The sequence below is a fragment of the Podarcis cretensis genome (genome assembly GCF_951804945.1).
Source record: "Podarcis cretensis genome assembly, chromosome: 13".
Lineage (NCBI taxonomy): Eukaryota > Metazoa > Chordata > Lepidosauria > Squamata > Lacertidae > Podarcis > Podarcis cretensis.
The window spans coordinates 21,842,321-21,868,501 of NC_137182.1; the positions used below are offsets into that span (position 1 = coordinate 21,842,321).

Below are 26,181 nucleotides of genomic sequence, written 5' to 3' on the forward strand. Positions count from 1 at the left end.
GTCCGTGATGCCAGAAATCTTTTCTGCGCATGCCCAGACACCGAAAATCGCTTCTGCGCAGAAGCGATTTTCGGCGTCTGGGCATGCGCAGAAGCAACTTCCGGTATGAAGGAGCATCTCCACCCCCATTGTTCTGCCCAGACGCTGAGGTCCAGCGCCAAGGGCCTTCTGGCGGTTCCCTCATTGTGAGAAGCAAAGCTACAGGGAACCAGGCAGAGGGCCTTCTCAGTAGTGGCACCCGCCCTGTGGAACGCCCTCCCATCAGATGTCAAAGCGATAAACAACTACCTGACATTCAGAAGACATCTTAAGGCAGCCCTGTTCAGGGAAGTTTTTAATGTGTGACATTTTAGTGTATTGTATTTTTGGTCTCTGTGGAAGACGCCCACAGATGGGCGGGGTACAAATAAATTATTATTATTATTATTATTATTATTATTATTATTATTATTAGTGTGTGCGCAGATGCAATTTATCGCGCCACTCAGCAAGTCCCTGCACCACACTGCGCGTGGGGAACTTGTTGAGCAGGCGACTTGGTTCAGGAGTGGCTCGTGGGCCAGTAAAACGGTCTTCGTGGGCCACACACTGTCGACCCCTGGACTAGAAGGGTTGCTGTTGTTGTTGTTTTAAAAAGGTGCTGTTTGCTACTGATGCACTGGGGAGGAACATCTAGAACCCACCTTTAATGGAGATCTCTTTGCCTTGAAAGTTATGCAGATAGCGGAGAAGAACTTCCTTCCAGTAACTACGGTAGCTAATAAGGCCCAGGTCTGAGAGGGGCCTTTCTGGGGAGCCAACCTTTTCTTCCACTTTGGAGAGTAAATAGCCTGTTGAAAGAGAACAAAGCAGACTGTCTGGAACCTGATTCAAGTGGTCAACCATCCCATAGCTGCTGTCAAAAGCTCGTAGCTCCCTGTCAGGCAGTTTCATTTTAAAGTCTTTTTTAAAAAGTCATTTTTTTTAACATCACAAAAGCTTGTGCTACTGCAAAGCTAAAGCACCTCGAAAATACGTAGAAAATACCTTATTTTGGAGGCGGCCAAATTTTGCTTCCAAGCTAACTGGCCCTCGACCAAAAAGGGTTTGTTATGGAAAGATGGTGATCACTAAGAAAGCAGCTACCACGTTTATTTACCTCTTAACAGCCCTGAGACCCTGGTCATATGGCCATTAGGGTTATAACTTTTTTACAACCTCATGCTCCATTAAGATTAGTTAGATGAACTTTTACCTAAAAACAAAGGAATGAACTTTCATTTCCAAAACTCTTGAAAAAAGGTCCCCCCGAAATAAAAAAATTGATTTTTGTATATGCAACTTTATAATGCATTATGTAATATGCATAGCATACAGTATATTATAATACAGTGGTACCTCGGGTTAAGAACTTAATTCGTTCTGGAGGTCTGTTCTTAACCTGAAGCACCACTTTAGCTAATGGGGCCTCCTGCTGCTGCTGCGCCACATACTGTACATTATGCATTACTTCTTACTGCTTAGAATAAACCAAGGTTGCCGTTTGTTTTGTTTCTGCCTCAAGCACCATAAAGTTCCCACATCGCTTTGATTGAGCATTGATTACTTCTTGGTATCTGGAGTACGGATGGCTCCTGCTTCCAGTGATTCTCCAATAGTTTCAGGAAGTTCCAGACAGCTGTAAAAGTCCTAAACAGTTCCATAAAGTTTTTAAAAGTGCTAATACTTCTGAGTAGTAACATTACATATACAGTGATTCCAACTTTCATTTCAGGGTGACCTTTTATTCACAACTGAGAAAAATTAGTCCATAATGGCTTAGTGTTTCTAAGCAAAAGTTCATCCCTATACGATAAAGGAAATCATTGTTTTGAAGAAAAAAAGTCAAAAAGTTATAACCCTAACAACCATGCTGCGTTAAAAACCCCCTCAACTGCTCTGTGTCACACCTGAGGCTATGAAACCATCTGATTTGTGACAGTATGTAAGCATTGGATTAAGAACAAAAGCGCGTGTCCGTCCACACTTACTGAAGTCGATGAGCATTTTGCCGTAACCCTGCCTCATGTACTGAGGCATCGTCAGGATACAGGAAACGTTGTAGTTGAGGAATGAGTTCTTCTCCTGGAAGTAAACAGTATAGCCGCGAAGGGTCATGTTTGACAAGAACTGATCACATCGTGGCAAAAGTTCAAATGCATGGCTTTTGCAAGCTGATCAAAACAGAATGGCTGCAATGCAAAGAATCACAAAGCTAGTCCTGGACACCCAAGGAGCCTTGAGACCAGGGGTGGGGAACCTCGGGCCCAGGAGTTAAATGTGACCTTCAAGGCCTCTCTATGGGGTCTTCAAGACTCATCCCAGGCCACACTCCTCACTGGTCCTGCTCTGCACCCTCTCTGTTAGCTAGGGATGATGGGAATTGTAGTCTGAAAACAGCTGGAGTGCAGAGTTTGGGGATGCCCGGCCTAGATGGACAGGTGTGGATGACGAAAGCCTTCTTCTGCATGGTCTGGATGTAGTCTACTATACAAAAGCAACATCTTTGGCTCCACCCTCTTGTCCCACCTGCTAGGCAATGTGGCCCTCGGGCTGAAACAGATTCCCTACTCCGGCTTTGGGCCTGCATTTCTCAAACATCAGCTCCCCTTAGGGTTTGGGAATGCCAGCAAAAGCTCTTTTGATATTAGCTCATACAGAGACAACTTGAATTGGCCTTGTTTGGCTGTGGTGGCCATTTCCCCAAATGTCTGCCTGGGCGATGAGTAGATTCCAAACTATTTGTGAGGGGAAATGCCAAACTGGAAAAGGAAGTGAGTGATCGTAACCTTCAACTTCATCCTTAATACCTGTAACAGGATGCACACAAGACTACTGAGCTAGGTTCGAGGTGCTTCTACAAAGCCCTGTACAGCTTGGGACCAGGATACCTAAAAGACTGTCTTACCCCTTCTTATGCCCAATCTATCACTGCACACTTTATGAGAAGGCATCCTGCAGATACCATCTTATTAGGAGGTCTGTTCCATAGGATATACAAATTGGGACTTTAGTGTGGTGGCCTCTACTCTTTCAAACTCCCTCCCCTTGAATTTTAGACAAGCATCGTCTCTATTGCTCAGGGTGCTGTGTTCAAAACCCGCACAAATTGAGAGTTGGGCAAAACAGTCAATTTCTCTTACAGAATTTGTTTGTTTAATCCTTTCACTGAATCTGTACCAAAACGGTGATTTTATCAACCTATCATGTAAAAATGCATGAGGCAAAAACTTGAAAGTGCTGCACGTCCAATGGCAAACTATTAAAGTTTTTTGATGCAGCACTCCTAGTGGCCTTGCTGCGCATGTCAGAGACCAAAGTTAAAAAGAATCAATAGTTCTAATGGCTGTTTTCGAAAATGGCCTCTCACGCTGCCAGAGAAAGTGTAATTCAAATTGTTCCTGTGCTCTATTTTGATCAGCATGACAAAGCACTGTATCTGGGAATTCAGGTCAAATGTAAAGGAACAAACAGAACCCACACCAGGCCTTCATTTAACCTCACATCACACCTGGGCTTGCAATATTCCTCTGTCAACAAAACAGAGACTAAGATTGAGATGGGAGAGTTTGGCTGCCTGGGCTAACAAGCCCTTACTGAGGAGCAGGCTAGAAGCCACCCTCTCTGTTTAAAACAGTGGTGGCCAAACTTGGCCCTCCAGCTGTTTTTGGACTACAACTCCCATCATCCCTAGCTAACAGGACCAGTGGTCAGGGATGATGGGAACTGTAGTCCCAAAACAGCTGGAGGCCCAAGTTTGGCCATCACTGGTTTAAAAGATGAGGATTCAGTCCACAAACCTGATGTTGAACCAATTCTAAGCCAGCAAACCAATGAACAGAACCACCACCCAACAGTCTTTTCAAGAAAACTCAGCAGATTTACAGTCAGAACTGATCCCACTGAGGATCTGAAATGGGGTATGTGTGATTTCTGATTAATATACCTCTGAAACCCAGCTCTTATGAACGTTACTGGAAGCAGGTGTTTGCACATGCAACTATAAGTGGGGTGGAGGAGCCTCGTGAATACCAAGAATAACTAGCTCTGTTTGGCACCAGAAGTTTGCACTTGTAACAAAGCCTGAATAAGATTCCAGTAAGCAGCCTGGCTTTCATTTGTCTTTGGACTATAAGCTTGCTTTCCGCTGTTAACTATATTTCACGAACCAACTCTTACAGATTCAGTGCCCAGCCTTTGAACCTGCTCTCCAAAGCAGGCCCATCGTTCTGATTTAATGCCCAAGTCGTGGCAAGTGCCCTGGTTGTGGAACAGAGCTCAAGAGGCTGTTACCGACCTTGGAGAAATAGCCTATCAGGTGACAGCCGGTATTGTCGGCTTCCGTCATGACGTAGAAGAGGAAGGGCTCCACATCGTAATACAGGGTCTTGTGGTCCAAAAAGAGCTTTGCCAGAAGGCAGAGGTTCTGACAGTAGATCTGGAAGAATCAGAAGGCATGTCAAGGATGTGTTGGGAAGAGGTGGCCAATTCTAGGCACCACTCTCACTGCCCCCAAATCCTGAAAAATCTCTTTGGCCAAATCTGCTTCTTTGAAGCTGTGACTGGCCCATCTCTGGTTTTCTGGCACTGGTCCCAGTATGCTTCCAAGCACAATTCAAAGTGTTGGTGCTGATCTTTGAAGCCCTAAGCAGCCTCTGACCTGCAGACCTGAAAAAGCATCTCCACCCCCATCGTTCAGCCCAGACACTGAGGTCCAGCTCTGAGGGCCTTCTGGCGGTTTCCTCACTGTGAGAAGTGAAGTTACAGGGAACCAGGCAGAGGGGCTTCTCGGTGGTGGTGCCTGCCCTGTGGAATGCCCTCCCATCAGATGTCAAGGAGTAACTATATAACCTTTAGAAAATATCTGAAGGCTGCCCTGTAAAGGGATGTTTGTAATGTTTGATGTTTGACTGTGTTTTTAAATATTCTGTTGGGAGTCGCCCAGAGTGCCTGGGGTAACCTAGCCAATGGGTGACATATAATTATTTAAAAAAACTGTGGTAGCGGTCTGAGATAAAGTCTGCTTCAAGCATGCACAAGCATATACATTTAGTAAATAATAATAATAATGCTGGAGTTCTGTGGACACTAGTATGCCAGGCAAGACTACCTGTCTAATACCCTCAAAGGCAATGGAATTAGACCAATATAATGACCGGTACCATATCCAGGTTTTGGAAGGTCTTAGGGCAAGACATCCTCTATAGCAGGCTTCCTCAACCTCGGCCCTCCAGATGTTTTTGGCCTACAACTCCCATGATCCCTAGCTAGCAGGACCAGTGGTCAGGGATGGTGGGAATTGTAGTCTCGAAACATCTGGAGGGATGAGGTTGAGGAAGCTTGCTCTATAGGACACTCTCCTGCAGCAGGTCCCAGGGCTCTTGTCAATGGGCCCCTGCTTGGGTGTGACCTCTCGCAAGATGCCCAATAATGCCAACCGTTGGCACTGGTCCTAATGAGAGGCTTAGTATTTTTCAAGGAGAGCTGGGACAGGTTGGGGCGACAGACTTCAAGGAGAGCCAGCTGGGCAGCCTGCCTATGGCCCACAAAAGACAATGTGTTGCACAAATTCTCTCCTCCTCCTCCTCTGAAACCAACTCCAGTTAAGTATGTTACCTTGTTCTTTTTCCCATCGACTTCAAACACCGAAATGGAGCCTTTACGGTAAATTTCGTCACCCGGAGGATGCTTCCAGACACATTTCGCCTACGGAGAGCATTGCACAAGCATTAGCACGGTCGCCTAGTGTGGCCAACGGCATCAGAAGCGCAAAGAGACGGAAGAGAGAATCGCGAGGGGAAGAACAAGATACTTACTAGGGGGCACAATAACATAGCAGCAGAAGCAGCTACACATTTTCTGCTCAGCCAATCAAAAGGCGGTGTGCCCAACGCTTACCATGTGCCTGCGTAGTATCGTCTGGCTCTTCATGTATTTGAGGCAGAACTCGCACATGTAGAGGCGCCCCAGTCGCGCATACTCCTCTGGGTAGGGAGAATGGTACCATGTGTCCAGCTCATAGCGGCCAAAAGCAATTGTCTTGATCATGTTGCTTCCTTCTGTGATCTGGCCCTGAAGTCGCAGCTTTTCCTATTGAGAGAGAAGGGGAATCAAAATTATTTTAAAAAAGAAACAGTTCACCATGCTTTTTATTCGTACGATCTATGCTAGACCCATGTGAGAAGAGAAAACATTCCCACCCACCCCCAAAACTCCTCTGCAATCAAAACAAACTCCAGTATCGGGAAGAACTGAGTTTTGTATAAGTGATAGCACAGATTAAGGAAATTTATGCGGAGTTGCTTATTTTGCAGTTTGTTTCACTAATCGCAGGGAGCGGCAGAGCTATAAAAAGCATCAAAGCCCCACTCCGATCTTTGGAAATGCAAATTGCCCCACCCACATTCAAGTCTCTCTTTATTTAGCCTTAAGGTCTACAAACTTGCTGCAAACAGAAAACTGAAACTGTTAGGAAACTGAACTCTGCAGCTTGTGAAATACTGTACGGAATTGGCCAACTACGGTCTGGATCCTTCCCAAGTTAACTGCGCTTTCAAATCCATGGAACTTAAAAGTCAAGACTACCTGAATCCAATGATTTCAAAGGCATTCAAGTTCACATCCTGGCCATGTCTATTCAGTCCCAATGATTTCAATGGGAATTAACCCCAGTTTAGTGCACATAGGACGGCAAGCTAATTTAGGCTGGATCAAGCCCATGTGTGTAAATTCAATGTGAAGGTGTCTAGTAGAGGACAGCAGCCGCAGCCTCTGTCTCCTCTTCCTCACCATGGTGCCTTGAGAGCAGCTGTGGAGGGAATTGCCTGAGGGCAACATTCATAGAATGCTGGAAGGGACCCAAGGGTCATCTAGTCCAACCCCTGTTAATCTCAGCTAAAGCATCCATGGCAGATGGTCATTCCCTTCTGAACAACCTTCTGAGATCACATGATCATGGGGGATGAGACCAGAGGCAAATGCAGACAGAGCAAAACATGTCATTTTCACCTTTGTGCAGTAGTGAAGGTTTTTTCACATTCACGCGTCCCTCTATACAGACTTTTTAATGTTTGATTTGTTGGGTTTTAGTTTGTTGGAAGCCCCTCAGAGTGGCAGGGTAACCCAGTCTCGTGGGCGGCTTATATACCAAATAATCATCATCATTACCATCATCATCCTACAGCCAGGCAAACAACAAGTATCATCAGAGTCCCAGGACACACTCCAGCCCATCCCTGTGGTAAGGATTTAAAATGTTCTCACGGTATAAAATTTCCCAGTGTGTTTGGGGGTCTTATAGGAGTCTTTTGGCAAGTTAAAAAAAATAACAATTCAAAGAGCTCTATTCAGTGTTCACTCAATGTCTTCACGCTTCTCTGTATTTGCAGGTTCTGTGTCCAAGGTACAGAGGTACCTTGGTTTTAGAACAGCTTAGTTTATGAACAACTTGGAATAAGAGCGCTGCAAACCTGGAAGTAGATGTTTTGGTTTGTGAACTTTGCCTTGGAAGCAGAACATGTTCCGCTTCCTGTTGAGTGTCTTCTGTTTGTGAACTGAGTCGCTTGCTGCTAATCAGAGGCTTCCTGTTGAGTCTGTCAGCTGTTGAGTACCAAGCGCCACGCAACACAGAGGTGATATTTGGAGCTTTTGATTTTGCTATTATTATTATTTTGCATTTTTGTTTGTGTGGCTTTTTCATTTTTTTTACTGCGACTTGTTCTTTGTTTTATGGGACTGACTTGTGACTTCGCTTCTGTGACTTGTTTTTGTGACTGTGTGGAACCCAGTTCAGCTACTGGTTGATTGTGTGACTGCAGAAATGGATAAAAGCCCCCCATCCAAACAATGACTATCATCAGTGCACATAAGAAAAAAAAGTAATTTTAATTTATTTAATCTACAATACTGTTTTATTTATTTTATAGTACAGTACACTGATTATTGCTTTCCTTTTATGGATCAATGGTCTTGTTAGATCAGGCATAGGCAAACTCGACCCTCCAGATGTTTTGGGACTACAACTCCCATCATCCCTAGCTAACAGGACCCAGTGGTCAGGGATGATGGGAATTGTAGTCTCAAAACATCTGGAGGGCCGAGTTTGCCTATGCCTGTGTTAGATAGTAAAGTTCATATTAAATTGCTGTTTTAGGGGTTGTTTTGCATTGTCTAGATCCATTTTCCATTACTTTCTATGAGAAAGCAGGCCTTGGTTAAGAATGCTTTGGTTTAAGTACGGACTTACGGAATGGATTAAGTTCGTAAACCCAGATACCACCCACATTCCCCTGAATGGCATTCAATGGAGGCAGGATTCCTTGAGGATGCAGGAGGGCACAAGCGGGTGAAGCCGTGGTTAACAAGCAGCTATTGGGGCTCTGTGATTTCCCTCTGCCCTGGACCACACTGACTCCGTGCTTTACATCCTGGGCCGGGTTTTCAGAAGTCCTGAGAAAAATCTGGAGACACTGCCCGCTTGCCTTTCATTTTCGAAGCCTGTGTGTATTTTCTTCCTCTCTGGTTGTGAACAAGATGGGGGCACAGCAGCAGAGGTGAGCTGGCATATGTGCAGCTTTTAACGCTGCATTCCTGCTGAGGCTTGAGGACTGGGGTTGTGGGGAGGAAGTTGGTGGTAAATCATGGCTCCCTGGCATCACGGTGGTTAACCTGACCTGCTGTGCAGCTCTGATCACAGTTAGCCGTTGGAGACGGGAAATCTGGAAGGCCAGTTAATAAGCTCCCCTCCCCAAGACCTGAACAATGCAGAAAGCCTGGAGGTCTCTGCAGCTTGCAGTCTTTTTCAGATTAACTCCCAACACAAATCTGAAGAAAGTGCTGTTCTCAAAGCCACCGTGGCCACATGGAACAGGGGGCTCAGCACTTCCATGTGACTTAACAGAAGTACCAAAGCATTATTCTGGAAGTGGTGGTCCACTCTTAGCAGAACCCCAAGATAAGCCACACTGGACTGCCAACCACGGTGTACTTGCCCCTTTTGATTTGCTGTGTATGCTTTGATCTACGTTTGCCAGAAGTCTCTCCCTAATCTTTTGGGGGAGAAGCATGGGCCTGAGGGGTCATATCACAAGGAAAGCATCAAATGAGCTTCAATCAAACATGAAAAAGGATCCATTCTCTTGCCCCAGGGCTTCTGGCACTCTTCAAGCTGGGAAACCGAAGAGATGCAGACTGCACCTCGGGCAACTGCTTTCGGAAGTCTGGCAGCTCCTTACGCAGCAAAAGACAGCGAGGTGGAGGCCCGCGCTCAGTGTAACTGTCACCGTGGAAAGAAAGTGGCACTTCTTCCAAACGAGAACACTTATGAAGCTGTTTCATCTTCTCACACTTTTCAGCGCCGGTCCTCGGGGGCACGTCAACACAGCCATCCACACCCCAACAGCAGGGCCAAGAAATGCTGGCTCAGAAACAGTGAGGCTGGGCATATACGTCTGCATATCTTGGCTTCCAAAGATTATGGCACATGTAGTTCTGCAATTCTTTCCTCCAGGCTTTTTTTCTTTTCTATTTAAACCTTAAGCAGCTCGGTCTGCTTTGAGCAGAAAACGGGCAGGCCAAGAGAGCCTGCTTAACCCATGGCGCTCTCGTCGTCTTGCAGCTCAAAATTGCTGTACTCAAGCTGCTTTTTCACTCTGGGGAGGTGGGAAGGAGCCACCCCATCCTCTTCAAATGGAAAAGAAGCTTGGGGAGGGAGGTTTTGAGCTGGGAAAGGACCAGGAGGGAAAGGGTGCATATTCCCACCTGAATGTCTTCTCAGGCACAGTCTCCCACCCCAGCCTGCTTTGAGTTTGAGAAAGAAGCAGAATGATGCAACTCCGCTTAAGACGTAGCTTAAGCCTCAAGCAACCTAAAACCTGCATCTCCAGATAGGCAGTGGGGTTTCAAAAGCATCGTCTTTTCTCTCTAGGCATTTTCTCTCTGGAGGTCCTTTGGCAGGACCAGTGCATCTACAGCGAAACTGCCATTCAGCTGACATAGCCCCGGTCCGACTGAATCCACGTTCTGCTGCCATCGGCAGGTTAAAAAAAACCTTGTTCTGCTGCCAGAGCTTTCCCACACAATTGATCGGTCCACTTTCCACACGCCTCTTCGTTGTCATTTTTTAAAATGTGCCCTTTGTTAGCGTTTTCTTAATTATTATTAAAAAAAAAAAGAAAACGGTGTGAGAGGCTGGTCTCATTGGGAAATGTGCTTTGATTATTTCATCACAAATCTAAAAAGAGGCCAATGCAAAACCATTAGGTGGCATTTGTTGCAGCTCTTATGGTGCATCAGGACTGCAACTGCAGTGTCTTTAATACCTGCCCTTCATCCAAGACAGGGTTTCCCAAACTTGGGTGACCAGCTGCTTTGAGACTACAACTCCCATCATCCTTAGCCAACAGGCCAGTGGTCAGGGATGATGGGAGCCATAGCCCCCAAAAAGCTCAAAACGCTGGTCAAAGACATAGAATTCACCTGCCCACCCCCAACAAGGAGGGAAAACTAAATAGATATTTGATGCTGGTGGGGAGATTGTAAAAACAAAAAACAAAATCAGCTGTGTACAAATCACTGTTTATGAGTGATTTAAATTGCAAATACAGTGGTACCTTGGTTTACGAACTTAATCCATTCCGGAAGTCCGTTCTTAAACCAAATCGTTCTTAAACCAAGGCGTGCTTTCCCATAGCAGCAGGTGACTCAATTTACAAATGGAACACACTCAACAGGAAGCGGAACATGTTCTGCTTCCAAGGCAAAGTTCACAAACCAAAACACCTCCTTCCGGGTTTGCAGCGTTCTTAATCCAAGTTGTTCATAAACTAACCTGTTCTTAAACCAAAGTACCACTGTAAAGAAAGATACGATAAAAAAGAAAGGAAAACCTTAACTGATCTAGTAAATGGTTTGTAGTGGAAACATCCCAGAAAGGGCCTGCTTCCAAGAAATGGCCTGCTGTACCTCTATACTTTAAAAAACGGTTTTATTTGTAAGTTGTCTTGAAGTGTTTCCTGAAGGGCAATAGATACACTCTAAAAATATAAGCAGATGCACAGCAGTTGAGAATCTGGCAATCCTCTTTCATTCTGCTATGTGAATGGTTCCACGGTGCTCCTTTATCTCCTTCTGCTGTTCTGCCATAAATACACTTAGCCTTCAGTTCACATTAATCTAAAAGCATCAATGAACGGAGAGATGGGGCGTGTACCACAATTGGAAACCGAGCCCCTCTCCTCATTTCTTCAAGCTTAAGTCTGGTAACAGTGGGAGTGGCACTTGCTTGCGGTCCCCATCCCCACAAACAAAAGTGGGGTCAAGAGCTCTGATTCCCAGGAAAAACAGCAACTGAAACGGACTAGCGAAAGATTGGGACCAGTGGGCTGAGCCAAGCTCGGAATACTGAGCACATATATAGTAACAGTAACTCGGAAGACAAAAAATCCACATACAGCTCCTCAAATACCTTGTTCTCAGAACTGAGGAGTCAGAAACCCACAACCTGTACCCAGTTAAAGATCCATCATTGCTTCTTCAATCCTCCGCAGGCTCAGGAACCAAGAGAGACCACCAAGATTCTCTACACCACACAGCTCTCTCTGTCCATTCTGCTGATTCAAGCTTCTGCCCCCTGCCCAACTGTCCTCCCCTCGCAGCTGCCGTGATTGGCGAGGGCCCACTGCCAAACACCTCCAGCAACAGTTGCCTCAGATTCTCCGTTACCCTGTTTCCTCCCTCCATGCAATGCATATTGTTGAATTTCTGAGCTCTTTTGAGGAAGGAACCCATTTATTTATACATAACTGCTGTCGCCCATCTCTAGACTCTGAGGATACGCCAATATACTTTTCCTTCTTTTTGCTCACTTCTCCCCACCCCTTGCTCAGAAGTTTGATTCTGTCCAAACGGAGTCACAAGCGATTCACACTCAGCTAAGCACAAAAAAGAGTACAAATGGTTTTACTTCAAGCCTAGAAGGTGGAAGGATGTGTATCTTACCCAGCCCAGTCCTCTTACCAGATCCTCAGAGGCTCTTGCTTGCGCTCGTCGGAATAACTCAAGGTCGTACTCACTGGTCAGATTCTCTAGAAGGGGCTCTCTGGTGTTGCCGTAGGTTTGCCGGTGCTCCTACACCAAACAGCAGAAATAATCTCTTAGAAATAGTTTGCCTGTCCTGGGGAAAGTGGATCCCCTCAGCCTCCACTCTCTGCCCTTTCTTGCTGGACAGCGAAATTATACTGGCTCCTGCTTTGAGGGAAGTAGAAGGCCGAGGGAATTCATCATGCGAAAGGCTGGGATGGATGAATCCCAAGCCAGAATTAAGATCGCCGGAAGAAATATCAACAACCTTAGATATGCAGATGACACAAACTTGATGGCAGAAAGTGAGGAGGAATTAAAGAACCTTTTAATGAGGGTGAAAGAGGAGAGCGCAAAATACCGTATTTTTCGTCCCATAGGACGCTCCGTCCCATAGTACGCACCTAGTTTTTTTGGGGGGAAATAAAGGAAATTTTTTTTCCCTTTATTCCCCCCCAAAAAAAACAGGTCGGGGAAACCAAACCAGGTCGAGGAACGGCGCTGCGCCTCCCTGCTGTTCCCTGAGGTTGTGGGGCTGGCTGATGTCTGCCTCAGGCGGCAGGCTGCTATCCGCAGCGTGGGGAGCCCTGCGGGGAACTCCTGCAGGGCTCCCCATGCTGCGGATGTCTGCCCGGCGCGCGGGGCGCTCTGCTTCAGGGCGCCCTGCCTGCCCGCCGGGCGGCAGGCTGCTATCTGCAGCGTGGGGAGCCCTGCGGAGAACTCCCGCAGGGCTGCCTAGGCTGCGGATGTGTTCCCGAAGCACCGGGTGCTCTGCTTTCAGTGCTCCCGGCGTTACGGAAGCAGGCTACTATCCACAGCCTGGACAGCCCTGTGGGAACTCCCGCAGGGCTGCCTAGGCTGCGGATGTCTTCCTGAAGCCTGGAGAGCGAGAGGGGTCGGTGCGCACCGACCCCTCTCGCTCTCCAAGCTTCAGCGAAAGCCTGCATTCGCCCCATAGGATGCACCCAGATTTCCCCTTCATTTTTGGAGGGGGAAAAGTGTGTCCTATAGGGCGAAACATATGGTATGGTCTGAAGCTCAACATCAAAAAAACAAAGATCATGGCCACTGGTCCCATCACCTCCTGGCAAATAGAAGGGGAAGAAATGGAGGCAGTGAGAGATTTTACTTTCTTGGGCTCCATGATCACTGCAGATGGTGACAGCAGTCACGAAATTAAAAGACGCCTGCTCCTTGGGAGAAAGGCGATGGCAAACCTAGACAGCATCTTAAAAAGCAGAGACATCACCTTGCCAACAAAGGTCCATATAGTTAAGGCCATAGTTTTCCCAGTAGTGATGTATGGAAGTGAGAGCTGGACCATCAAGAAGGCTGGTCGCCGAAGAATTGATGCTTTTGAATTATGGTGCTGGAGGAGACTCTTGAGAGTCCCATGGACTGCAAGATCAAACACATCCATTCTTAAGGAAATTAGCCCTGAGTGCTCACTGGAAGGACAGATCATGAAGCTGAGGCTCCAATACTTTGGCCACCTCATGAGAAGAGAAGACTCCCTGGAAAAGACCCTGATGTTGGGAAAGATGGAGGGCACAAGGAGAAGGGGACGACAGAGGACGAGATGGTTGGACAGTGTTCTCGAAGCTACAAACATGAGCCTGACCAAACTGCGGGAGGCAGTGGAAGACAGGAGTGCTTGGCGTGCTCTGGTCCATGGGGTCACGAAGAGTTGGACAGAGCCCCTCCTCTGTGTTGTTGGGGCTACAGCTTCCATCATTCCTGACCACTGGCTCTGCTGGCAGAGGCTGATGGGAGTTGTAGTTCCGCAGCGTCTGGAGGGCTACAGGTTCCCCACTCAGTGGAGACCGACTGGACCGGGAGGCAACAGATATAGCACAAAGCACAACTCCTATGAGGGGAGGTTGAAGGAACTATGTTTAACCTGGGGGGCGGGGGAGAATAGAGGGGAAATCTACGGAAGCATTCTTCAACTGCTTGAAAGGCTGTCCGACAGAAGAGGGCGGAGGCTTGTTCTCTGCTGTCCAAAAGGGCAGGACTAAATCCAGTGGATTTAGAGAATAGATTTTGATTGAACATTAAGAGAAATATCCTAATGGTAAGAGAAGTTTAGGAAGGGAACCAATTACCTAAAGAGGCAGTGGGCTCTCCCTTGTTAGAGGCTGTCAATGCAGAAGCTGTGCAGGAATTGGATGGGGTTGCTCCAGCACTTAATTTCCTACATCGCACAGGAGGCTGGGCTGGGTGGCCTATAAGCCACCCCCCTCCAACTACGGCCTCGCGCAGGGCCAAAGGACACAAAGGTCTGCATGCAAGAAGGGATGGGAAGCAGCAAGGCTGGAATTCACAATCCGAATCGAAATAACGGGAGGAGTGTTTAGCTCATGGCTGCCTATTCTTGTTTTGGTTCTACTGTATAGCACTAATACCTAGAATTTTGGGATCAGATTCAGTTAGAAATTAACTATTCCCTCTATGCAGGGTGTGAAATACACCATGACATTAAGGGTGGCCTGATTCTGCCAAACACACACTCCAGAGAGAGAGAGAGAGAGAGAGAGAGAGCGCTTCTGTACCATGTACTTTTCCTTCTGCTCCTTAGTCAGCCCAGCATTCCTCTTCTTCCTCATCTCCGCTACTTTCTCTTTGTACCTTAGCTGTCTTTCAGTTGGTGCCTACACAGGGGATGACAAACACAGGACATGCATAGGAGGCGGCAACCTGCCCAGGATCCTGAGCCCTCTGACCCCAAAGCAGGCCAACTATTGCTTCATATGCTATAACAGAGGTGGAAAGCCTGGGTGGCCCCTCCAGGTGTTGCTGGACTACAACTCCCATCATTCCTGACCATTCCTGACCTGTGCTGGGCTGACGGGAGCTGGAGTCCAGCAACAACCTGGAGGGCCACAGTTTCTCCAACTCTGTGCTATAGGCCACACCTTTCTGACACGGAATGTCGCATGTGCAATATGGCACAAGTGTATACTTTGCTCCCGCTGCATGGGTCTGGCAGCTCAAGTGTGTCTGCGCTGAAATGGATTCTTGCACTCCACTCCATACATAATGGGATATATGTTTCTTTGGTACACAACACCAGCTCATGTAGCAAAAAATACTCTGAATCAAACTGCACTAAGCCAGATACCAAATTCTATGGAGGAGGGGTGTTGGCTGTGGTGTTGTGAAGTCTGCTGAGCATGCCCAGAAACATTCGCATTGCCAGCAATCTGGCAGGTGCAGAGGACCATGGCACTGTCAAGTTTCTAACCTGCTATTATTTTGAGTATGCTTTTGCAGGAGTTAGATGCTCGTCTATTGCACTTCCATGTCAAACGGTTCAGACCATGGGTAGGCAAAATAAGGCCCGGGGGCCGGATCTGGCCCAATCACCTTCTAAATCTGGCCGGCAGACGGTTTGGGAATCAGTGTGTTTTTACATGAGTAGAATGTGTCCTTTTATTTAAAATGCATCTCTGGGTTATTTGTGGGGCATAGGAATTTGTTCATTTTCCCCCCTTCAAAATATAGTCCGGCCCCCCACAAGTTTGCTGACCCCTGGTCCAGACCATCCCTTGCAAACCAACATGAGCCTGATCACTGGGAACTATTACTGGATGGCAGAACAGGACTCTTGCCACACTGCATTGTATTATGTGTGTTTTATCTCGGTATAGCAAGATGGTATACTTGGGACCGTGCTTGAAAAATATCAGGGATTATTTACATGTCCCTCACTTGGCAACAGAGAGATGACTGTGAGAACTGCCTTCAGTGAAGTGTATGGCATTTGAAAGGATACAAAACATATTATTATGATCTATTAAATTTGTATACTGCCCTATACCCGTAGATCTTGGTGGGGTTTCACACATACCTATCGCTACAGCTGAAGGATGAACATGCACAGAGTAATCTCAATCTAAAGAACCACACCCCGCGAACAAGGCACAAATCATGAATTCTTCTCAAGTTATCACAGGGCAAGTTATATTTAATTGTTTTAGAAACTAACATGTTTATTCTTTTCTTGGTAAAACTAAAGCATGGAACGTTCCTCCACACAAGTTTTAGATTACTCAGAAAATGTGGTCAGCAAGATAAGTAGACACAGGTTCAGACAGAATTTCCACACAAAATTGCTTTTGATTCTGGGTTTTTTTATTTTTTAACTGTCCTCTGAAACTGAGATGTCAATGATCGCTAGAAAAAAGATGGTCCTGTTGGGGTGTCAAAGCCAGTGCATACTTGATAAAGGTGCAAAAGTAAAAATGTAAGATGGAAGTACCTGATGTCTGGTAGCATGCCTGTTGTTATCATCTTGTCGGTGAGACAGCATTCTGTCCTCAACTTGTTTATCGCGGCTCTGTGCTCTCACCTTGAAATCCAGAGAGAGATCGTATCAATCCTTCCCTTCTCACGCCATGCAAATTCTTGCTCAGATAATGTAAGAACAGTCCAACCAAAACCACAATATGAGAGAGTTAAGGTACTGCTGGCCCTGAGCCCAGGCATCTCTGAGGTTTGCAGGAAGGAAAGGAACATCCAAGGAGCCATAAGCCCTCAATTCACAATTGACCAAACAAGGCTTGATGTTTCAAAAGAGCTCAAGGCAGGGCTCAAGCCCAACTTCAAGCTACGCAGCTCCATCAGGAATTTCTGCCCCAAATTACAGGTGGATTTTTAGATTGCATTGTTGTATTTTTGCATTGTCTTCTGCCCTGGAAACCATGGTGGCTGAAGATGTAGGATATAATTTTACAAAATAAAGAATAATTTAACTAATTCCTACACATGCATTCAATATGAGAAAATCTGATCACCTCTCCCTGCCCCATTTTACCACCTCAAGTTCATTTCAGCAGTTACCACCAGAGTCCCTAGTAAATAATTTCTTAGTCACGTGCAAAAAAGGCTCTGAATATCATGCACAGAGAGACATTTGCTGCAAACAGCTGTTCTTCAACAGCATATTAATTTTTTTAAAATGTTAACTTTCTTGGAAAAACAAAACAAAAAGGAAATTTGTAAATTGAAATTTTGAACACCAACATACAGACTCACCCAAAGCCTACAAACGAAGGGTTCGATTCAAGTTTCAAATAACCATTTTAAAACTCAAATCATAGGCTTGCTGGATTTTTGGACAGCCATGCACAAGCCTGAGAACAGAAATTCCTACGTATGCTTCAAATAGTGTGCTTCCCGTGAGAATTTTGTCCCCGTGTTTGTTTCTGTGTCACAAATCACAACGCTCAGAGGAGAGGAACTGCACCAGTCTTTGACAACCTGGTGCTCTCCAGATGGTTTTGACTACAGCTCTCATCAGATCCAGCCAGCACCGCTGATAGAAATGGTAATCCAAAACATCTGAAGGTCAGCAAGTTGGCAAAGGCTGTGCTGCACATTACATGGCCATGCTGTGTGTCCAAACACCGAGCACCGCTTCTCTCCTGCAAAGCAGCACTGAAAAGAGGAGAGGCGGTGGGTGGGATGAACTGTGCTGTAATTCTCTCCGCTCCCCATGCCATTCCTCCTGACTGATCTCTTTCCACTGCTACAAGCTCGTTTTCCAAGAGAATAAATTACCTTGCATTCGTCCGCTGAAAGGTTATGATACAGTGGGCATCCAGATATGGAGAAATGCCGCTCGTGTTTTCCCGTCAGGTGTCCTGTGGAGAGCCAAAGGAACACGCCTTAGGGCTGGTAACAAGAAAGGGCACGTGGGGGATTTGGGCAAGAGGAGAGTCCGCTAATGAAATCTCAGATCATGGAAGGTTCCACCGTACCTAATGAATTGCAGCCGGGTGTCGGGCATTTCATGTTGAAGTTGTAGCTCTCGTGGAATCGGCGGCGTTTGGGACGATGGGACAGGTCACTCCCCGAATCCTTCATGGACATATCCTTGGCGATACTCTCATCGTGAGACATGTTGGGGCTGGAGATGTCGATGTCGGACTCGGAAGACGGGGCGTTCCCAGTCGGTGTGCGGGGTGGCGACTCATCGTGGTCAGCGGCGTTTTTAGTGTCTGTAGAGCCACAATGTTACAAAAGTAAGCAGAGCCCAATAAACAGGGGTGGGGGGGGGGAGTCCTCCCCAGAATCCCTTGTAGGTCAAAATGCCAGGCCTAAAAAAGCAATACAGTGGTACCTCGGGTCACATACGCTTCAGGTTACAGACTCCGCTAACCCAGAAATATTATCTCGGGTTAAGAACTTTGCTTCAGGATGAAAACAGAAATTGTGCTCTGGCGGCGCGACGGCAGCAGGAGGCCCCATTAGCTAAAGTGGTACATCAGGTTAAGAACAGTTTCAGGTTAAGAACGGACCTCCGGAACGAATTAAGTACTTAACCTGAGGTACCACTGTACAGTGGACGCTTGGGTTGCGAATGTGGTCCGTGCAGGATGCACGTTCGCAACCCGTAGTGGCGCTTCTGCGCATGCGCGACTGCCAAAACCCCGGATGTAACCCGTTCCGGTACTTCCAGGTTTCAGCGGGTGCGTAACCTGAAAAAATGCAACCTGAAGCGGCTGTAACCTGAGGTATGACTGTACTGTACTAGGAAATGTATTGTTGCTCTCCTGACCAAAACTGCCAGGGTGATCCTGAGCTGGAGAAAGAAATCAGAGGGGCAGATAAAAGGCGATTTCAACTGGGCATCATCTCAGCTGTGCTTTCCCTCTCTTTGGGATCAACACAGCAACTAGTATTTCGAAAGCAGCCTTGGCTAAGCTAGTGCCCCTCAACCTAACCTAGAAGTCATCAAAGTTCTAAAGAAATCCGATGAAGAACATGGTAAAAGAAATTCAGCATGATCTGTGCCAGTTTTAGCCACTCTGCATCCTGCCCAGCCATTTACAAACCTCTATCTGAAAAGTCAACCACTTGCTCCGTTTCAGATCCTGACGAGCGGGTCTGTCGAAGGGGATATTTCTTGGGAGTCACGGGTGTGGGCTGCTGCTGGCTACGGGTTACCCTCCGGGTGGAATAAACAGGCTCCTCTGCTCCAAACGATGGTGGGTTGCGAACCGGGCTGGAATCTAGTTTTAAGAGGATGGGGAGGTAAGGAAGTGGGGAAACACACACACAGGTGTTTCATTGGGATAAACCACCTGCAACACTCACACTGCAAAAACATCTGTCCCCTGCATGGAAGGACACAGTGCAGCCTGCCTTCCCGACATCATCAACATACGTTCTGAGGATTTAAGAATTTTAATATAGCCAGGATTTTCAAAAGCACAAGTTAAGGAGCAAAGAACAGCAAGGTAATAAATGAGCTTCTTTCTGATACTACTCCACGTCCAAGTTCAGATTTTGCGTTTATGAGAGCCAGTGTAAGTTACGGATGTGAGCGAGCAGATCCTGGGTTCAAATCCCAACTCAGCTCTGGTCTCAGAGCCACTCTCTCAGCCTCTCTCTGGAATATAGGAATAATACTGGAATACCCAACATTTGCAATGCCTCTCCTTGCTGCTTCTTTGCATGCACCAAACAGAAGTCTGGAAATCCTCCAGGGAGACAGAATCCTAATTATTGACCCATCAATATCCTCAACTTGATGCTCAAACTCGTTTTAAAGGTGTTATTATTTAGAGATCATTCTCTTACAGACTGACCTGTTGCAGGTCCACAAGGTGGTTAATGCAGAACATGCAATGACTTACAGGGCTTCAGAGGTGGGTGGGACTAAAGCTAGCCTGTCTCCAATTAAGATTTTGGCTGTGCCTGCATATGGAGTGGGGTGGGGAGGGCAGACACCAGCTTATTATACAGCTCATGCCATTTAGAATAAGGCTTAAGACCAAACATTCAAACGCTCTACCTTGGGAGCTCTGGCTGAGCCTGGCGGAAGAGCGAGTCACACGCGCAGACTGGCGTGGCGTCCCGTCACTTTCTGAACTGTCTGTATGCTCTGGGTCCGTGGAGAAATCGGAGTCTTCGGTTCCGTCAGAACTGCTGCCAGCGTTCCTCTGAAAGGCCAAAGACTCAGCCACATAAGCAACACGCATCATTTTATCTGGGGTCTACTCTTTGAGGAGCAGCACTAACTAAAACGTTTCAGAAAAACGGATATCGTAAACTAGAAAGCATTGTGCACTGTGCTTGCAGAAATACCAAGCCAAAATAGAAACCTCTTACAATGGATTGGAACAAAACGCTTAGGCTAAAGCACTGATGAATCTCCACACATCCACAAGAATATTTCTCTCTGCGCTCTTGCTGTCCAGACCGTGCATACACCTATATGTGAGTGCTCATTTAGTATATGGGATTGCAATGGGACACGGTGACGGTACTGATCTCTGATTTCAGTCAAAAGGGATTGCATAGGTCAAACCAAACTCCCCAGAACTTTGTCTAGAAGGCAACAGGAACAATCCCATCAGAAGAAATGAGCTCGATTGTATGCTAGCCACAACTTCAAAACAGTCTTCTGCATATTGTGCCTGTAGCCCAAGTCTCATGCTTACTCAGTCAACACAATAGGGGAGGATATGGTACAGTGCATTAGCAAGCCTCAAGTGTGCAGGCATTTCTTCTTCCTAGCATAAAGACAAGTGGTGGTAAAGGTTCACCTCCTTGATTTCTGTTGTTAGAAAGACACAGGACTGGACAAAAAGTGGCAACTCCACCCAGTCTGTGTATACCACAATCTTCACATCACAGGAATCAACACACTCTGAGCAAAAGTCTGTTTTTGCAACTGCCACCAAACAGAGATGAGATTTCAAAACCCAGGGAATAAAAGCTATAGCTGAACAATTCATCCAGGGGCACACAGCAATCCACTTAAGACTGAATGTTATGCAGCAAGGATGGGAAACCTGTTGCTCTTCAGATGGACTCCAATGCCCATCAGCCCTGGCCAACACAGCCAACAGTTAGGCAGGATGGAATTTATACTCCAACAACATCTGGAGGGCCACAGGTTCCCAAACCTACTACACAGACTAGCTTTCCTCAAGTCTGAAACAAACATTGTATTTGTAGAAACAGCTGCTGCTCCTTTTAAACAGCCAGCCTAAAGCCAATAACTTTTTTCCTTTTTTGCCAGCACAATGCATCCTTTACTACACGCATGGCAGCCTATTCTCTGCTCTGCAGGAAAGAGTAGCCGAGTTTGGCTCTTGAACTCACTGTCTGCTACTATTGGCATCAAATTTGAACCTGTCACAAAACAATTCTCTTTTTGTAGGATCACAACATTGCAACAGATGAAAGACCGTTCACCCATCAGCCACTTCCCACACATTCAAGAGTTGCTGCCTGGTTCGGGTAGGGCAGGCAGAAATATAACAGGTGACAGAAATGCAGTGATAGGGAAATCTGTTCTGTTGCTACCTGTAGGGGGTAGGTGGGAAAGGAAGGAAGCTTGTACACAATCCAGGTACACAACAGAAAGCACCCTCACCTCACACACAGTTGGTGCAATGTATTCAGTAGTCAGAGCAGGAGCAGACACCAGGTGTGTTGCATAGAGGGGGGCTGCAGAACAGATGGCTCTACAAGAGACTCAAGCATGTGAGACAAGCCAGCACACTGCAGGGAAAGGCAAACATCTCAATTTGGCTTCCACTGCAGGACTGAACAAGCATAAAGAATAGCCCTCCTCTGACTCACGATTCTTTCAGGACCTTAAGTTTGACCATGAGAGCAAATTCCCCCATCATGCTTTCCAATTTCTATTGTAATTCCTCCCACTTATTTTTGTTTTTTGTTTTTCCTCTGACTCTATTTCCCCACTTGTAACGATGTGTGTGACACAAGAGGGATACCAGGGAAGGGGGAGAAAATAATCTAGAGTTGCAGGGAATGAGGATTTCATTTATATAGCACTTCAAACAGATATGAAGCTGGGTCTTCGAATGCTGCAGGTGCCATCCCAATTCATTTCTGATTATGACTGGGGCAGTCAACCTTTTTTCTGTTGAGAGCCACATTTACCTGGGGGTAATATATTGTGGAGCTGTATGGTGGGTGCAGCTGGAGACAAATGTGGTCAGGACCAGAGCCTAAAGTAGGTTATCCTACCCCTTCTCTCTCTCTCTCTCCCCATGACTTTCTTTCCCCCAATATTTGTTCCTCCTTTCCACTTGCATGAAATGAGACTATTACTCATTGCTTTAAGACAATCTGCACAAGTAACAAAACTGGTCTGCTAAATGTTATATTTTGTTGCTGTGAACCTTTAGCAAAACAGGCACTTTTTAATATACAGACTAATGAGATCACTGAACAACCTGGAAGGACCAGATGCTGATTCTAAGCAGGTAGAAATCGGGTGAACCCCCATGGTATATATGCATATGTGTGTCTCATAAAAGAAATACATTTTAAAAAGCAATACGAAGATTGGAACTTTGAGCCTTCCAAACTCCTTGTGAGCAACAACTGCATGTTTAACATGTTGTGGGCTAGAAATCTGCTCTTTTAAGCTAGATCTGTACGGGGTAGCAAAACTTGGTTCTTGTCCAAGTTAAAAGACTTGATGGTTCAAAGACTGCAGCCCAATTCAAGATACAGCTACTACGAAACATGTCCTATTATTAAACCTCTTGGTGAACTGTCATTCACACTGCAGCCTCCCTTCCTTTGTTGCAAGAGACTATATAAAGGTAAGGTAAAGGTACCCCTGCCCGTACGGGCCAGTCTTGACAGACTCTGGGGTTGTGCGCCCATCTCACTTAAGAGGCCAGGGGCCAGCGTTGTCCGGAGACACTTCCGGGTCACGTGGCCAGCGTGACATCGCTGCTCTGGCGAGCCAGAGCCGCACACGGAAACGCCGTTTACCTTCCCGCTGGCAAGCGGTCCCTATTTATCTACTTGCACCCGGAGGTGCTTTCGAACTGCTAGGTTGGCAGGCGCTGGGACCGAGCAGCGGGAGCGCACCCCGCCGCAGGGATTCGAACCGCCGACCTTTCGATCGGCAAGCCCTAGGCGCTTGAGGCTTTAACCCACAGCGCCACCTGCGTCCCAAGAGACTATATAAAGTCCTCTAAAAATATGTAAAATTTCTACTCTCCTGAAGTAAAACTATTTCTATCTGTACTTAAAACTAGATAGTTGAAAAAAAAGCCTTAGATTTGCAGCCAGAATGATCAATCCTTTTATACATGCAGCCCGATTGTAAGAAGATTTACTTATAAGAAACCCCTACTGAATTCCATGAGACTTACACCCGAGTAGGCACAAAACTATAGCCATGGCTGCTACCCATCAACATGAACCAGTCCATCTTGCTTGTTGTGTTTTGAACCCTCTGTGCCATTTTCCCTCTCCTCCAATCATAACAGCGAGGAGGAGGACCTTTACGCGACCCTGTCCCCCAATGGGAAACGGAGAAAGAAGAGAGGGGCGGGACCCCGTGGACGCCAATTCAGGCCAGAATGCCCGGCCAATCAGCAGCTACTTCAACACCCACTCCCAAGGCACCTAGCCAAGTATGAAGTCGTTGGGAACAGGAGCGACGGGGGAGGAGGGGAAAAGAAAACCGCGCCAGTAGGAAGTGATAGGGAAAGCAGCCAATGGCATTTCAGCGCCGGAGCCAATGAGCAGCGAAAGGAGGCGGGACACAACAATCACCGAAAGGGTGGAGGGAAACAAATAACCGTTGAGGGTGGGGGCTGCGCTTGACTGATGGCGAAGATGGCCATAGAAGTTGCGGCGGGAGGCAGCGGCGACCAATCAAGACGCGAGATGAAGCAGGGGCTTGAAGGCCTACGTTTTTAACTGGTTTTCGAGCCTGACGGTCTCTGCAGCTAAAGGAGAGGAGACGGGAAGGGGGTTTGACTCGGTTTGCGCTCTCTCACCTTCCTACGCGACATCCTCGGCGGAGGAGGCGGCGGAGGCAGCGAGGGTGGCTGCGCCCCGGCCGCCGCGTTGGCTCCGGCTGTATCCGTGGTGACTGGCGTGTCTCCGGTTCTCCAGCGCTAGGCCGCGCCGCTTTGTTTTCCCTTTCCCTCCAGCTGCGACCTTTCAGCCGACTCCCTTCACTCTTCCGCCGGGACACACGACGGGGATACACACACCCCCGTCCTGCCTGTCACGTGACGCAGACAAACCTCACCTCACGCCGACGGCGCTCCGCCATCTTGGAGTCGGGATTGGCGCCTCTGAGAACCAGTCGCCGGTGAAGTGCCGCGGCCATCTTGGTTGTGGGCAGCTCCTCCACTCGCTATAGCGGGGGCGGCCATTTTTGAGGTGGGCACCGTTGGTGGTTTCCTGCACTCGAGGTCGAGCGACCTCAAGTGCAATGCGGTTTGCACTCGCCCCGATGCTGGATCCGCCATCTTTGTTTAGGGGCCCAGCCTGCGTTTTCGTGGTGGAAAACCCATCTTTAATTTGGGCAACGGAGGCGGTGCTTCCCCTATGTGTAAGGAAAGGGTGCACGATTATCTCTTTCAGTAACCCTTGGGATGTTGGAGAAGTTACAAGGGGCTGAATTACTAAATCTAAGGCTCCATCTCGTTGATTATTATTATTATTAATTATTATTATTATTTATACCCCGCCCATCTGGCTGGGCTTCCCCAGCCACTCTGGGCGGCTTCCAAAAGAATATTAAAATACATCAAACATTAAAAGCTTCCCTAAACAGGGCTGCCTTCAGATGTCTTCTAAAAGCCTGGTAGTTGTTGTTCTCTTTGACATCTGGTGGGAGGGTGTTCCACAGGGCGGGCGCCACTAACGAGAAGGCCCTCTGCCTGGTTCCCTGTAACTTGGCTTTTCACAGTGAGGGAACCACCAGAAGGTCCTCGATGCTGGATCTCAGTGTCCGGGTAGAATGATGGGGGGGGGGGGGGAGACGCTCCTTCAGGTATACTGGACCAAGGCCGTTTAGGGCTTTAAAGGTCAGCACCAACACTTTGAATTGTGCTTGGAAATGTACTGGGAGCCAATGTAGGTCTTTCAAGACCGGTGTTATGTGGTCTCTGCAGCCGCTCCCAGTCACCAGTCTAGCTGCCGTGTTCTGGATTAGTTGTAGTTTCCGGGTCACCTTCAAAGGTAGCCCCACGTAGAGTGCATTGCAGTAGTCCAAGCGGGAGATAACCAGAGCATGCACCACTCTGGCGAGACAGTCCGCAGGCAGATAGGGTCTCAGCCTACGTACCAGATGGAGCTGGTAAACAGCTGCCCTGGACACAGATTTGACCTGTGCCTCCATGGACAGCTGTGAGTCCAAAATGACTCCCAGGCTGCGCACCTGGTCCTTCAGGGGCACAGTTACCCCATTCAGGACCAGGGAATCCTCCACACCTGCCCGCCTCCTGTCCCCCAGAAACAGTACTTCTGTCTTGTCAGGATTCAACCTCAATCTGTTAGCCGCCATCCATCCTCCAACCGCCTCCAGACACTCACACAGGACCTTCACTGCCCTCACTGGTTCTGATTTAAAAGAGAGGTAGAGCTGGGTATCATCTGCATACCGATGAACACCCAGCCCAAACCTCCTGATGATCTCTCCCAGCGGCTGCATGTAGATGTTGAAAAGCATGGGGGAGAGGACAGAACCCTGAGGCACCCCACAAATGAGAGCCCAGGGGTCTGAACACTCATCCCCCACCACCACTTTCTGAACACGGCCCAGGAGGAAGGAGCGGAACCACTGTAGGACAGTGCCCCCAGCTCCCAGCCCCTCAAGACGGTCCAGAAGGATGTTATGGTCGATGGTATCAAACGCCGCTGAGAGATCCAGCAGAACTAGGAAACAGCTCTCACCTTTGTCCCTAGCCCGCCGGAGATCATCAACCAGTGCGACCAAGGCAGTTTCAGTCCCATGATGAGGCCTGAATCCCGACTGGAAGGGATCCAAATGGTCCGCTTCTTCCAGGCGTGCCTGGAGTTGTTCGGCAACCGCTCTCTTTATCACCTTGCCCAAGAATGGAAGATTTGAGACTGGGCGATAGTTGGCCATTGTGGCCGCATCTAAAGATGGTTTTTTAAGAAGCGGTTTAATAACTGCCTCTTTCAGCGGGTCTGGGAAGGCTCCCTCACGGAGGGAAGCATTCACCACCCCACGAAGCCCATCGCCCAGTCCTTCCCGGCTAGCTTTTATAAGCTTTTATAAACCAGGATGGGCAAGGATCCAGGAGACAGGTGGTTGGT

The 26,181-nt window shown here is 47.5% G+C and overlaps 1 protein-coding gene across 3 annotated transcripts in view; it reads right to left on the reverse strand.

Moving 5' to 3' along the window:
• KAT7 (lysine acetyltransferase 7) overlaps positions 1 to 24,544 on the reverse strand; it is a 30,137-nt gene extending 5,593 nt beyond the window's left edge. Inside the window, exons 1-13 of one of the 3 annotated variants that reach the window (XM_079949593.1) lie at positions 23,886 to 24,544; positions 19,898 to 20,045; positions 18,936 to 19,112; positions 17,859 to 18,098; positions 17,659 to 17,741; positions 16,358 to 16,447; positions 14,649 to 14,747; positions 12,034 to 12,144; positions 5,917 to 6,108; positions 5,635 to 5,724; positions 4,316 to 4,456; positions 2,010 to 2,103; positions 684 to 830 (exon numbers count right to left, since the gene is read on the reverse strand). In XM_079949593.1, coding sequence (XP_079805719.1) covers positions 684 to 830; positions 2,010 to 2,103; positions 4,316 to 4,456; positions 5,635 to 5,724; positions 5,917 to 6,108; positions 12,034 to 12,144; positions 14,649 to 14,747; positions 16,358 to 16,447; positions 17,659 to 17,741; positions 17,859 to 18,098; positions 18,936 to 19,112; positions 19,898 to 20,045; positions 23,886 to 23,900 — 1,627 coding nt within the window. In that variant the 5' untranslated portion in view covers positions 23,901 to 24,544. The other 2 variants (XM_079949592.1, XM_079949594.1) reach the window with 2 other exon arrangements.
• Between the last annotated feature and the right edge of the window lie 1,637 nt (positions 24,545 to 26,181).